Raw genomic sequence first — 13,196 nt, 5'->3', positions numbered from 1 at the left:
TTTTATTATTATTCAATAACAAATATTTACGAATTAAACATTTTTTGAGTAAATATGAAATAAGCATTTTAGTAAATAACTTTGTAGTGGACAGTTTTTTTTGAGTAAATATGAAATAAGCATTTTAGTAAGTAACTTTGTAGTGGACAGTTTTTAAGCATTTGAGACATCATAATGATCAAAAAAGACCCAAAATATCTTAAAGTTTATTTCCAAGTAGGGGTAGGCAGATGATAAATAAATTATGTCATGTTAAATGGCACTAAATAAAAATAGTCCAAATAGAGAGATATTAGGAAAGAGGCTATGATATGTAAAATGCCAAGGAAGACCTTGTAGGGATCAATAGAAGAAGCAAGAAGACCAATAGGTAACTTGCAGTAAACTAGATGGGAAAGGATGGTTACTTGGCTTATGGAAGTGGCAATGAAAATGTATACAACTGGGTGGATTTAGGTTATATTAGGTTATATTAGGGAGCTAGAACCAACAAGGCTCTGTTGATAAATTAGATATGAGTCAGGAAAGAGAAATCAACATAATACCTTACTTTTTGACTGTAGGCATGTACACCAATGATAGTGACATTTTACCTTGAGAAAACCTGGAAAGGATGTAGTGGAGGCAGGACTGAGAGCAAAGATGCATATAAGGGATTTAAGAGGGTTATTTAGACTTACTAAAGTTGCTATGACTGTGCACATCCAATAAAAGCAATACAATGTGTTAAGTGCTCCAGTAGGGGTATGTTCATAGCTTTTTGGGAGTGGAGCATAGATCCTAAATCCATTTTAATAGAAGTCAAATACTTCTTTATAGGCATTTTCCCTGTGTTCCCTTAGCATACTAGTATATTACTCTAGCAGTAATCCTTGCTTTTATAGTAATCTCTTTCTGTTTTGTTTTGTGCCAGTACTGGGATTGAACTCAGGACCTGGCACTAACTTTTTCCCTCAAGGCTACCACAACTCTACTTCTGGCATATTTTGATGGTTAATTGGAGATAAGGGTCTCATCGTTTCCTGCCCAGGCTGCCTTTGAACCTCAATTGTCCGATCTTACTCTCCTGAGAAGATATTCTAGACATAAGCTAGCAGCTCCCAGCTTTGTGCTATAATTTTTTATTTATTTGTTGTGGTCTTTTCTAATTGAGCTAATTGAAAGTTGAAATGGCAGGGTGTCATTTTTATTTTTATCTCCATATGCTAGCATGATTGGTTTTTAGTCTAGCTGTTTATAAATTTGATTAGTGAATATATGTCACTTTTGTAATCAGATAGCATGAACTAAAGTAGTGATAATATGGATAGAAAAATGCATTTGAGAGTCAGATTATATGACAAGATCAGTAGAACTTGATGGCTGATTTGATAAATTGAATCCAAATTAGTAATAATAGTAATAGAAAACAATATATGTATCATGCTTATTATGTGCTAACTACTAATTTCAGTCTTTATAGTAACTTATTTAACCTTCATTCAATTCTATGAGGTAAGCACAATAATCATTTCTAGTTAGTAATCAAGGAAACCATATCCAGAGGAGTAGCATGTCCAAGGTCATGCGATGAAAAAATAAAAGAATTAGGATTATGACTGTAGGTAGTCTGGTGTCAAAATACATGCTGAATTATGTTTATTTCCCAATTAAGAATGAAAGTTACACTTGTACTTTATGAGATCTGGGTAGAAATGCCAAACCTTATTCTATTGGTTTTTGATATTAGAGATCACTGAAAAGTAGAAGGGGTCTGAGGTGCAAAAACTGGCAGGCCCAGCATGGGAATTTTCAGATATACTTCTCTGTTTCTACAACTGGCAGTATTGACTAGAAAGCTGGTAGGAAGGTATTAATTCCAGCATGATTGCTCACAATTGTCTTGTGGATTTGTGACTTCTCATTTTTAATTGTTAGACTTGTCCCTACTTGACTGACAGTTCAGTGTACCAAAGATGAGTTTCCACTTTAGCACACTGAATTATCATCAACCTCAATACATTTTTATTGATACTTTCCTGTTATGTTAAAAAAAACTCTGGTGGAGCTGCAGAGAACTTTCAGATGTTGCTTGATCTTTAGACTATCATACTATCATGAGGAAGAAATAGCTAGAAAAAAATAGCTGCATAAATTTTCCTATAATCACTATAAACAGAAGTCTCAATGATGTAGTAATCGTTATAATGGAGAAGACAAAGAAGATTTGAAGAATATGAAATTCAAGTCAAATGGAAAAAAATCTTAAGTATATGCAGTAAGATTGAAAGCCAGGTGCCAGTGGCTCACGCCTGTAATCCTAGCTACTCAGGAGGCTGAGATCTGAGGATCTCAGTTTAAAGCCAGCCTGGTCAAGAAAGTCCATACTTTTTTTGGGGGGGGTCTGGTTGTGGGGCCTGAACTCTGGGCCTGCGAGCTGTCCCTCACCTCTTCAGCTCAAGGCTAGCGCTCTACCACTTGAGCCACAGGGCCACTTCTGGCTTTTTTCTTTTTTGCTTATGTGGTGCTGAGGAATCGAACCCAGGGCCTCATGCATGCAAGGCAAGTGCTCTACCACTGAGCCACTTTCCCAGCCCAAGTCCATACTCTTTTTTTTTTTTTTTTTCAGGCACAACTTTTTTATTTTTTTTTTCCGTTTTGTTTTTAAATCAGTAAAAGAAACTGGGCCCTAGAAGCTGCAGTGATCTAAGCAGCAGCAGCAGGTTTGTGCATTTGTCCTTTTTTTTGTTTTTTGTTTATATATATTATCACACTGCTGGCACACTTTATTTGCATGAAATTCTGCACCATATATACTAATTGTAGTAAAGTTATTTAACCCCACTCTCGGGGTGGGAGGGACCTATTCTGGAAGATAATTTTCACTGAAATCTAATCAAACTGTTAAATGGATTGTGACAAGATTATAAATGATATGAAAAATAAAATAACATTTTAACATTTGGCCATCAACTTAAGAAAATGGGTTGCTATAGAAATTTTTTGCAATTTTAAAAGGTAATATATTCTACCCTCATTAGGGTCCTCAGAGTTAAAGCATAATGAACAGGAAAGAAAAGAATGCAACTGAGTGCCAAGGCCAACACTGTGTCAGAGGTCATGAGGGTAGAGTACAAAAAATATGGAACGCTTCACGAATTTGCGTGTCATCCTTGCGCAGGGGCCATGCTAATCTTCTCTGTATCGTTCCAATTTTAGTATATGTGCTGCCGAAGCGAGCACAAGTCCATACTCTTATCTCCAATAAACCACCAGAAAACCAGAGTGGCTCTGTGGCTCAAGTGGTAGAGCACTAGCTTTGAGCTGAAGAGCTCAGGGACAGTGTCCCCAGGCCCAGAGTTCAAGCCCCATGACTGACCAAAAAAAAAAAAAAAAAAAAAAGAAAAGAAAAGAAAAAAAAAGGAATGTCTTCCTAACAAAGGAATTTTAATTCTACATGTCATTTTATGATTACAGTGAATCATGATCAATGTCACCCTGTCCCAGAACTTACAGGGCAGATTAGTTTATCATTACAAGGTACAATAACAAAATATGATAGATTTTATTACAGGAATGGGTTGGAGACCAAAAGAACATTCTAGTATGGTCTTTTTTTAGGGTAGGTGGTAACTTTATAGAGAAAGTAGTAACACAGGAGTTGATCCCCAAGGGATATGGAGAGATATCACATTCTCCAATTCACACTTCAAATACTTTTGACTTTATGCAACTTTCATTCCAGATGCCACATAGCGAGCTCTGAACAACTCCATATAGTTTTTAATGTTAATAGATTTTGCACAGATTTTCTCCACACTTTTATCAATTATATTACCACCAGGAATGTATAAAAATACTAAGTACATGTCCAACTTATTTGCCAAGGTAACGATTTAAAAAAGGCATCTCACGATTATTAGTTTGCTTGTTTATTTATGGTAGTTCTGGAGCTTGAACTTAGGGCCCTGTCCTCTTTGTTCATCTTGCTCATGGCTGGTGCTTTCACTTGAGCCATATTTCCAGTCCTGCATTTTGATAGTTTATTGTGCTGGCTTAGAGCCATGATCCTCAGATCTCAGTTTCCTGAGTAGCTAGAGTTACAAGTGTGAGTCACTTGCACTGGCTCAGTATTATTTTAATTTGTATTACTTTAAAGCCTGAAAATTGAACATTTTTGTAATTTACCAAATTTCCTAATATTTTATTTCTCTATAAGAATTATTTACATTTAGGGGAATTATCTCTTTATGATATGGTTAACAACCTTTTTGTTACTATACAATAGGAACAGCAAGCCTGTAGATAATGATAACCATATTGGACAAAACACCTAGAGGTAGATTACTTAATGTAGTACAGACTCATATATATATATATATATATATATATATGTATATATTTTATATATAAAGTATTTTTATATATTTATTTATATATAAAATATATACATACATACATATATATATATATATATATATATTTTTTTTTTTTTTTTTTTTTTTTTGGTCTGTTGTGGAGATTGAACTCTGGGCCTGAACGCTGTCCCTGCGCTCTTCAGCTCAAGGCAAGTGCTCTACCACTTGAGCCAGAGTGCCACTTCCGGTTTTTTAGTGGTTTATTGAAGATAAGGGTCTCATGGACTTTCCTGCCCGGGCTGGCTTTGAACCGCAGTCCTCAGATCTCAGCCTCCTGAGTAGCTAGGATTACAGGCGTGAGCCATCGGTGCCCGGCCAGACTCATATTTTTTGGGAGAGATGGATTAGAGCATATCTTTGAATAAAATACTCAATATCAAATTTTTTTATTTGAAAAACGCAGTTATATAATGTAAAATTTTAAGAAACTAAAGCTCAATAAAATCCTCTTCACTGGTGGAGTATAGTTCAAAACATACCTAAGAATGTTAATAATTTTTTTGTGCATATGTGTACCTATCCTGGAGCTTTAATTCTGGGCCTGGGCACTGTCCCTGAGCTTTTTTACTTCAGGTTAGCAATATATCACTTGAACCACACTCCACTTCAGCTTTGTGGTGGTTAGTTGGAGATAAGAGTGTCATGGATTTTCCTGCCCTGCATGGCTTGCAATGCAATCCTGAGTAGCTAGGCATAAGCCATCAGTGCCCAGCTGTTACTAATTTTTATTTTTATTTTATTTATTTATTTATTTTTGGGTCCGGTTGTGGGGCCTGAACTCTGGGCCTGGGCACTGTCCCTCAGCTCTTCAGCTCAAGGCTAGAGCTCTACCACTTGAGCCACAGCGCCACTTCCGGCTTTTTTCTTTTTGCTTATGTGGTGCTGAGGAATCGAACCCAGGGCCTCAGGCATGCAAGGCAAGTGCTCTACCACTGAGCCACCTTCCCAGCCCCCACTAATTTTTTTTTTGGGGGGGTCCGGTCGTGGAGCCTGAACTCTGGGCCTGGGTCCTGTCCCTCAGCTCTTCAGCTCAAGGCGAGCGCTCTACCACTTGATTCACAGCGCCACTTCCGGCTTTTTTGTTTTTGCTTATGTGGTGCTGAGGAATCGAACCCAGGGCCTCAGGCATGCAAGGCAAGTGCTCTACCACTGAGCCATCTTCCCAGCCCAGCCCCACTAATTTTTATTGATGTGAAAAAGTACAAGCTGTTTTAAACTAACTGCCTCTAATATTTCCTATTCTTTCTACTAGGTTACCACCAAAGAACATCATTTTGGTCTAGGGGCTCCATTTTCTGAAGCTGAAAAATATCAGAATACTCTCCAGCTAGAACAAGAAGTGGGAAACCAAGATAGATTCATCTCTACACTGAAATTACAGGTTACCTTTAGTTTACATACATGTTTCTCTGAATTACTTTGGAATGGGGACCTATTTTAAAGAAAGAAGATGGAAAATAAATATTAATTCAGAACGCATTTAAATCTAATGATCTACTATCTTAATCATTTGATACACATATATTCAAAGTTAATGAGTACAAACTATGTACTAAGTATTATATCAGGGGCTTTCACATGTATAATACATAATCATACTTAATTCTTCCTAAAGTTATGAAGAATTAAGTATGATTATTATTATAAATGATGATGTTATTTCTGTTGGTTAGCATGATAACTAAAATACCAAGAGTTTCAATAATTCTGACATCCAACTAATGAACAGCAGCTAGGATTTCTTTGTATTTCCAAGTTAGAACAGATTTGGGGGCTGGGAAGGTGGCTCAGTGGTAGAGCGCTTGCCTTGCATGCATGAGGCCTTGGGTTCAATTTCTCAGCACCACATAAGCAAAAAGAAAAAAAAAAGCCGGAAGTGGCGCTGTGGCTCAAGTGGTAGAGTGCTAGCCTTGAGCTGAAGACAGCACCCAGGCCCAGAGTTCAGGCCCCACGACCAGACTCAAAAAAAAAAAAGAACAGATTTGTACCTAGTTCTCTGGGCTCCATGTTCCATATTGTTTCTGTTCCTCTGCTGCCTGACATAGTGTAACTACTAATAAAAGCTATTAAAAAGAACTTCTGGGAAAACTAAGTAGACTTAATTTTTCCTCATTTTTCCATGATATACAATTCAAAACTCAGTTATATATATGAGTATTTATTTGTGTGCATGTATATGTATATATGATATGTATATCATATATACATGTTATACATACACGTTATATGGGTATATATGTATGTTCTATGCATATAACGTATTTTATATACATGTATTTTATATACATAGTATATATAATATATAATGCATACTATATACTGTATATATAATACACAGTATGTATATGTATATATATACCATATAGTATATATATGTGTGTGCATACAAGCTATATGTACATATACAGTGTGTATATATAATGTATATATACATATATATGAACATTATACTTATATAGAGTATATGTGCATTCTGTATACATATTTAGTAGATATACATATACGCATATGTATATGTGTTTATGTGTATATGTATATCTACATATATGTATATGTGTATATGTGTATATATATGTGTATATATGTGTAGATATACATATAATATATACATATATATGAGTTTAGGAACCTCATGACATAAAGAATGATATGCTAATAAGTTCTTGTATTCTTTCTTCATATATTCTAGAGTGCTAAAATAACTTGCAACTGGAAATGACAAGGGAAAATTAAAAAGAAAAAAGGACCTGGGAAAGTCATCCCTCCCTAAACAAAGAGCTAATCTCATAAGGAGATGACTTTTAGACAATAACTTCTCCAAAAAGAAAACTATAGCCACAATTTCTTCCATCATAGACCAAATAGAGAGCTAACATTTGATCTTTACCAAAATGTAGTAAGGAACTTATTTTGGGATTTGCCTCCTCTAGGCGTTTTTCTTACCCTTTCTCCTTAACAAGATGATATCAGGGAAGGTTGAGTAGGGAATCAGGACTTCCATCCTGACCAAGTAATAAGGAGGCACTTGTGACTTTTGTTTAAATTTGTCATAACAGGTACTCCCTTCTTATTGCAAGGGTGGTATCAGGAGGTCTAGTGCAAAAAGATCAGACTTTTACCACTTACCAGCCATAACAAGGCCACACATTCGCAGTGTCAGTGGAGGCCACGTGGGATCAGTAATGAAACACCTCTTTTCTTTCTGATGGTAGTGGCATAGGCATAGTGGAGATCCTGTACTCTCACACTCCTGCCTCCCAACAAGGAGCCCATCCTCCTCAGGGATGAGCAAAGACTAAGTAGAGAAATTGGACTTCTACTTTCATCTAGCAATAATGAGGCAATATCTTTCTTTGGGAGTTGGATTATAGAATGCTTGCTAAAATATAAGATTCAGAGTATTGTAATACTTGGTCTCAAAAAAATTCATCACAAAATCAGGACTATCTGAGAAAAGATAATCAGGAGATGTTAACACTGAAATGAAACAAAGATATTGTGTGTGTGTGTGTGTGTGCGTGTGTGCACGCACGCGCGCACATGTGTGCATACACATACCAACACTGGGCTCGAACTCAGCTTTTTGGTGGTAAATTGGAGATGAGAGTCTCATGGACTTGCCTGGACTGGCTTCGAATAGCTAACTTCAGAACTCAGCCTTCTCAGTAACTTGGATTACAGGTATGAGTCACCAGTTCCCAGCTCAGTTTAACAAAGATTTTAAAGTAGTTATCTTATGTTTCAACAGATGATTATGAACCTACTGAAACAAATGAGAAAATTAGAAAGTTCTAGCTGGCAAATCAAAGTTATAGAGAAGAACTAAATGGAAGTTTTACAACTAAAAATACAACTTGCAAAAATCTTCACACATATAATGTTTATAGCAAAAAAAAAAAAAGAAAAAATAATAATGTTTATAGCAGCACTATAATTGCCAAAACCTGGAAGCAACCAAGATGGTCTTCAGGAGGCAAATAAACAAATTGTGATTCATCCATATAATGGAGTAAGACTTGGTACTAAGAAGAAATAAAGTGTTGAAAGCATATTTAAAGTAAAATAAAGTCCAAAAAGGTTATAAATCACACAATTCAATTTATATGACATCCTGAATACAGAACTGCAGAGCAGAAAAAAAAATCATTGGTGCAAGGTATCTGATGGCTGGGAGGCATGAATAAATGATGCATTAGGGGTTTGTAGGGCAGTTATATTCATTATGAGATGGTAATATCATTCTGTATTTGCCAAAACCCCCAGAATGTATAACAGTGATTTAAATAGGCAATAAATGTATGAAAGGATGTCCACAACATCATATATTAAGGAAGTATAAATCAAAACCACAATGAGCACCACATCATATTCATTAGGATGGCTATTATAACATATGACCATAGTGTATTGGTGGGGAAACTGGAGAACTGGAACATATGTGTTGCAGGTAGGAATGTAAGGTGATGCAGCCATCCTGGAGAATAGTTCAGTGTTTCTCAAAATGTTAAATGTGACTTATGTATTTCATTCATAAGCACATACCCTAAAGAATTAATAGACTCAGTTATTTATATATTTATATACAGATGCTTATAGCAGCATTATTCAAAGCAGCCAAAAGTTGGAATCAACAAATGAACCAATAAATAAAACATAGTTGGATATGGTGGCACATATGCACTAGCAGCTACTCAGAAGGTAGAAGTATCACCTGAGCCCAGGCAGACCAGGCAGCCTTGTCAGTAAAGCAAGACTCCATCTAAAAAACAACTAAGTAATGCGTTATGTCTGTACAAAGGAATACAAGCTTTTATAAGGGAATCAGTTTCCAACTAGGCACAGTGATTTCATGCTTCTGTCTCAGCTACTCAGAAGACAGAGATAAAGAGGTTCATGGTTCAGGGTCAAACTGGACAAAAGGTTGACAAGACTCCCATCTCAATGAGCAAGTTGCAGGGGGTGGTATTTGCTGTGATTCAAGCTACACTGAAGGCTTAGGTAGGAGGATTGCTGCCCAAGGCTGATCCTAGGACAAAAGCATATGAATTAAGCTAAAGCAAAAATGGGCTAGGGATGATTCCAGTAGTAGAGCTCCTGCCTAGCAAGCAAGAGGCTTGAATTTTTCAGTCCTTAGTTAGTACTGCCAGAAAAAGGAAAAGGAAATTATGAAATTGTTATACATGCTACAACATAGATGAGTTTTGAAATATTATGCTAAATATAATAAAGCAGACACAGGATAAAGATTCTTTGCCTTCACTTATACCTCAGATAGGCAAATTCATAAGAAACAGATTTATTTCTTGCTTTTGTGATATGATAAAAATTTAGGAATTGGGCTGGGAAGGTGGCTTAGTGGTAGAGTGCTTGCCTTGCATGCATGAGGCCCTGGGTTCGATTCCTCAGCACCACATAAGCAAAAAGAAAAAAGCCGGAAGTGGCTCTGTGGCTCAAGTGGTAGAGTGCTAGCCTTGAGCTGAAGAGCTGAGGGACAGCGCCCAAGCCCAGAGTTCAAGCCCTATGACTGACCAAAAGAAAAACAAGTGGCACATCATCCTTTTAAGTACTAGAAAAAAAAAGAACTGTCTTTTCGTTACTCTACCACCAACAAAATATCCTTGAAGAGGAAACTGAAAACTTGTTGTTAAGAGAGCTACCCTAAAGGAATACCTAAAGGAATTTCTGTAATGAGGAAAGAAATAGTTAACTCTTGGAGGGGCTAGAGTTGTGGCTCAAATAGTAAAGCACCAGTTGAGCAAGCAAGCTGAACAAGTTCTAGGCCTTATATTCAAACCCCACTACCATCAACAAAACAAGACAAAACAAAGTAATTCCTGGTAAAAGAGGAAAGACTTAGGAACACTATGGAGATAAAAATCTTTGGTAAATGCAATAGAATTTCCTTCTTTTTAAATTTAGTTTTCAAAATTATTTTTGAAAATGTTCTCAGTGCATATACAGAGCAGGAAGTAAGACCTTAAAAATGACCAGAGGAAAGCAAGGCTGGAATTGTGGCTCAACAGTACAGTACCTGCCTTGAAAGCAGAAGAAACCTGGATTCAAACTTCAATACCACAAAAAAAAGTGTGTGTGTGTGGGGGGGGGGGGGGGTGTGCGTGTGTGCACATGCATGTGTGTAGACAACAAAAAGAGAAAATTGAACAAATTAAAAATCAAAAGTCATGCTTAAGCCTTAACATATATACTTATATTAAATCTTATATATACTTTCAATAAATCACAAACAGCTGCAGGCTGTAAATAAGTAGCTTAAATCAATTATGATGATTAGCCAGGCCTAAAGATATGCAGACCCTAACTGAAGCAATGAAATGTCCCTTTCTTTCATATGACCTGGTTTTAAAGAAACAAGTATAGAAGGCCTTGGGTTCTGAAAAACTACAGGCCACCAATGAAAAAAATCAAATAGTTAAATAAGTAGAGAGACAGGTTCATGGATTGGATTTGTCAGTATAGTGAAGATATCAATTCTCCCCAAATTGACACAAATTTAATGCAATTTCATAAACGTCCCAACAAAAACATTTGAACACACTGGAAAGAGTCCCTCTTCTCAGTTTCAGCACTCAGTTTATAGCTGCAGTACTCAAAACCTATATTGATGGAGATAAAGAACAAACAAAAATGATACAATTCATTTTTTTTGGGGTCTCTGGTTTTGGGATAAGTGTAATGCTGGCTTCATAGAATGAATTTGATAGTGATCCCTCATTTTCTATTTCATTGAGGAATTTAAAGAGTATTGGTCTTCGTTTTGCTTTTAAAGGACTTGTAGAATTCATCTATGAAACAGTCAGGACCCGAATGTTTCTTAGATGAAAGGTCTTTTATTGCCATTTTATTTTCATTATTTGTTATGCAAATCTGTTTAAGTGGTTTACCTCCTCTTATCTCAATATAAGTATTTTTTTTTGGGGGGGGGGTTCAGTCGTGGGGCTTGAACTCTGGGCCTGGGTGCTGTCCCTCAGCTCTTCAGCCACAGTGCCACTTCCGGCTTTTTTCTTTTTGCTTATGTGGTGCTGAGGAATCGAACCCAGGGCCTCATGCATGCAAGGCAAGCACTCTACCACTGAGCCACCTTCCCAGCCCCTCAGTATAAGTATTTTGATGTTATCTAGGAATGCATCTATTTCTGCCAAAACGAGAGATACATTTCAGTGGGAAAAAGATAGTTTTTTTCAACTTGGTTCTACAAAAACTTGGGTACCTAGGAGAAGAAAAAGTGAACTTCCATTTAAACTTCACAACTTATGCAAAAGTTAACTGAAAAATGGGCCATACATTTAGGTTTAAAACATAAAACTGTAAAACCTTTAGAAGATAACAGGAAAAAAATCTTTAGGATCTTGGGCTAGATGAAGAATACCTAGTTCAATCAGGCCTTGGTGCTCAGGCCTGTAATCCTAGCTACTTAGGAGGCTGAGATCTGAGGATCATGGTTCAAAGCCAGCCTGGGCAGGAAAGTCAGTGAGACTGTCATCTTCAATAAACTACTAAGAAAAGGCTGGAAGTGGCACTGTGGCTCAGGTGGTAGAGCACTAGCCTTGAGCAGAAGAAGCTCAGGGACAGTGCCCAGGCCCTGACATCCAGCCCCAGGACTGACAAAACCCCAAAACAGTTATAACACCAAAAGCATTATTCATAAAATAAAAAAAATGATAACTTGGTCTTTAAAATGTAATCTTTTTAAAAATAAGAATAATATCAAAGTTTATTAAGAGTAATAAAGTTTTAAGTTGAGCACTGATGGCTCAGGCTTGTAATCCTAGCAATTCAGGGAGTGGAGGTCTGAGGATTAGGTTTGAAGCCAGCCCATAAGAAAACCTGTGAAATAGTTTATGATCTCCAATTAACCAGAAAAACAAAACAGATTCCCAGGAAGTGGCATTGTGGCTTAAATGGCAGTAAAAAAGCCAAGTGAGAGCATGAAGTCTTGAGTTCAAGCACATACAACATGCACCCACCCATGTACACACAAAGAATAATAACGTTTATTCAGATGTGAAAGTGAGCCAGTCTCAGAGTTGTTCTAGAACAATTATTATTTCTATGTTGGTACAAGTTTTTGTTGAAATTTAAGCATTAAGTGCTTCCCCAAGAATATTGTGGATCACTCTGTATATATCATTATCCTACCCTAGGAGAGGAGGGAGAAAACTTAAAAGTACTATGAGATTATGACGTGGAGAAAAAGCAGTTCTCTGTCAAAGCAGCCTATCTTAACAAGATTAGACCAAGCCTTTATTTTTTATCTCAGAATAAGTACAAGGGGACATAAATGTATTCCAGAACTAAACCTCCTCTTGAAGAGGATCTGGCTATATCAGGCCTTTTTCTTATCAGTTCCTCTCTTTTGGTCATATTTATATGTCACAGATATTTTGCAAGCATGTGGAGCCAGAAGCCTACATCTAGTAAAGTTTAGCTTGTGCCATATAAGCAAGAAGGCAATGGAAAACAGAACAGGGTATATCCACTGATCCAAACACTCTCCATTTTAGGTTTCCTTTGCATTTCCCCATCACTTATGGTTAACTGCTACCTATCATTTCCTACTCTAGGACTTAAGACTGAAATCTTTTACAGAATGAGACAAACAAATACAAGAGTCATACTCAATAAGCCTAACTGCAAAAAATAAGTTTATAATGGCCATGGTTAGAATTTTCAAGAAGTTTATCAACTGCATAAAAGTCTAATTATTTTGATTTATTAAGCATTTTAGGATAATAATGATGGACATTATTAGCATCATCACATCATCAAGCTGTCTTTTTT

The 13,196-nt window shown here is 36.6% G+C and overlaps 1 protein-coding gene and 1 non-coding gene across 10 annotated transcripts in view; one reads left to right on the top strand and one right to left on the bottom strand.

The window, feature by feature from the left end:
• Positions 1-13,196, top strand: part of Tsga10 (testis specific 10) — a 107,526-nt gene that overhangs the window by 6,219 nt on the left and 88,111 nt on the right. For 7 of the 9 annotated variants that reach the window (XM_042695445.1, XM_042695443.1, XM_042695440.1 and 4 more), the window contains exon 2: positions 5,650-5,778. The exons of the other annotated variants lie outside the window; for them this stretch is intronic. Coding sequence is in view for 4 of the 7 variants with exons in the window: in XM_042695443.1 (XP_042551377.1) it covers positions 5,650-5,778 (129 nt within the window). In the remaining 3 variants the exon portion in view is untranslated. The remainder of the gene's footprint in view (positions 1-5,649; positions 5,779-13,196) is intronic. 9 annotated transcript variants of the gene reach the window in all.
• On the bottom strand, positions 3,116-3,222 carry LOC122121398. Its single transcript, XR_006149939.1, has one exon. It is a non-coding gene; the product is annotated as a U6 spliceosomal RNA (small nuclear RNA).

The sequence above is a fragment of the Dipodomys spectabilis genome, unplaced genomic scaffold, assembly GCF_019054845.1.
Source record: "Dipodomys spectabilis isolate Male_0828 unplaced genomic scaffold, ASM1905484v1 ptg000187l, whole genome shotgun sequence".
Lineage (NCBI taxonomy): Eukaryota > Metazoa > Chordata > Mammalia > Rodentia > Heteromyidae > Dipodomys > Dipodomys spectabilis.
This window is presented reverse-complemented; position numbering and strand designations above follow the sequence as displayed.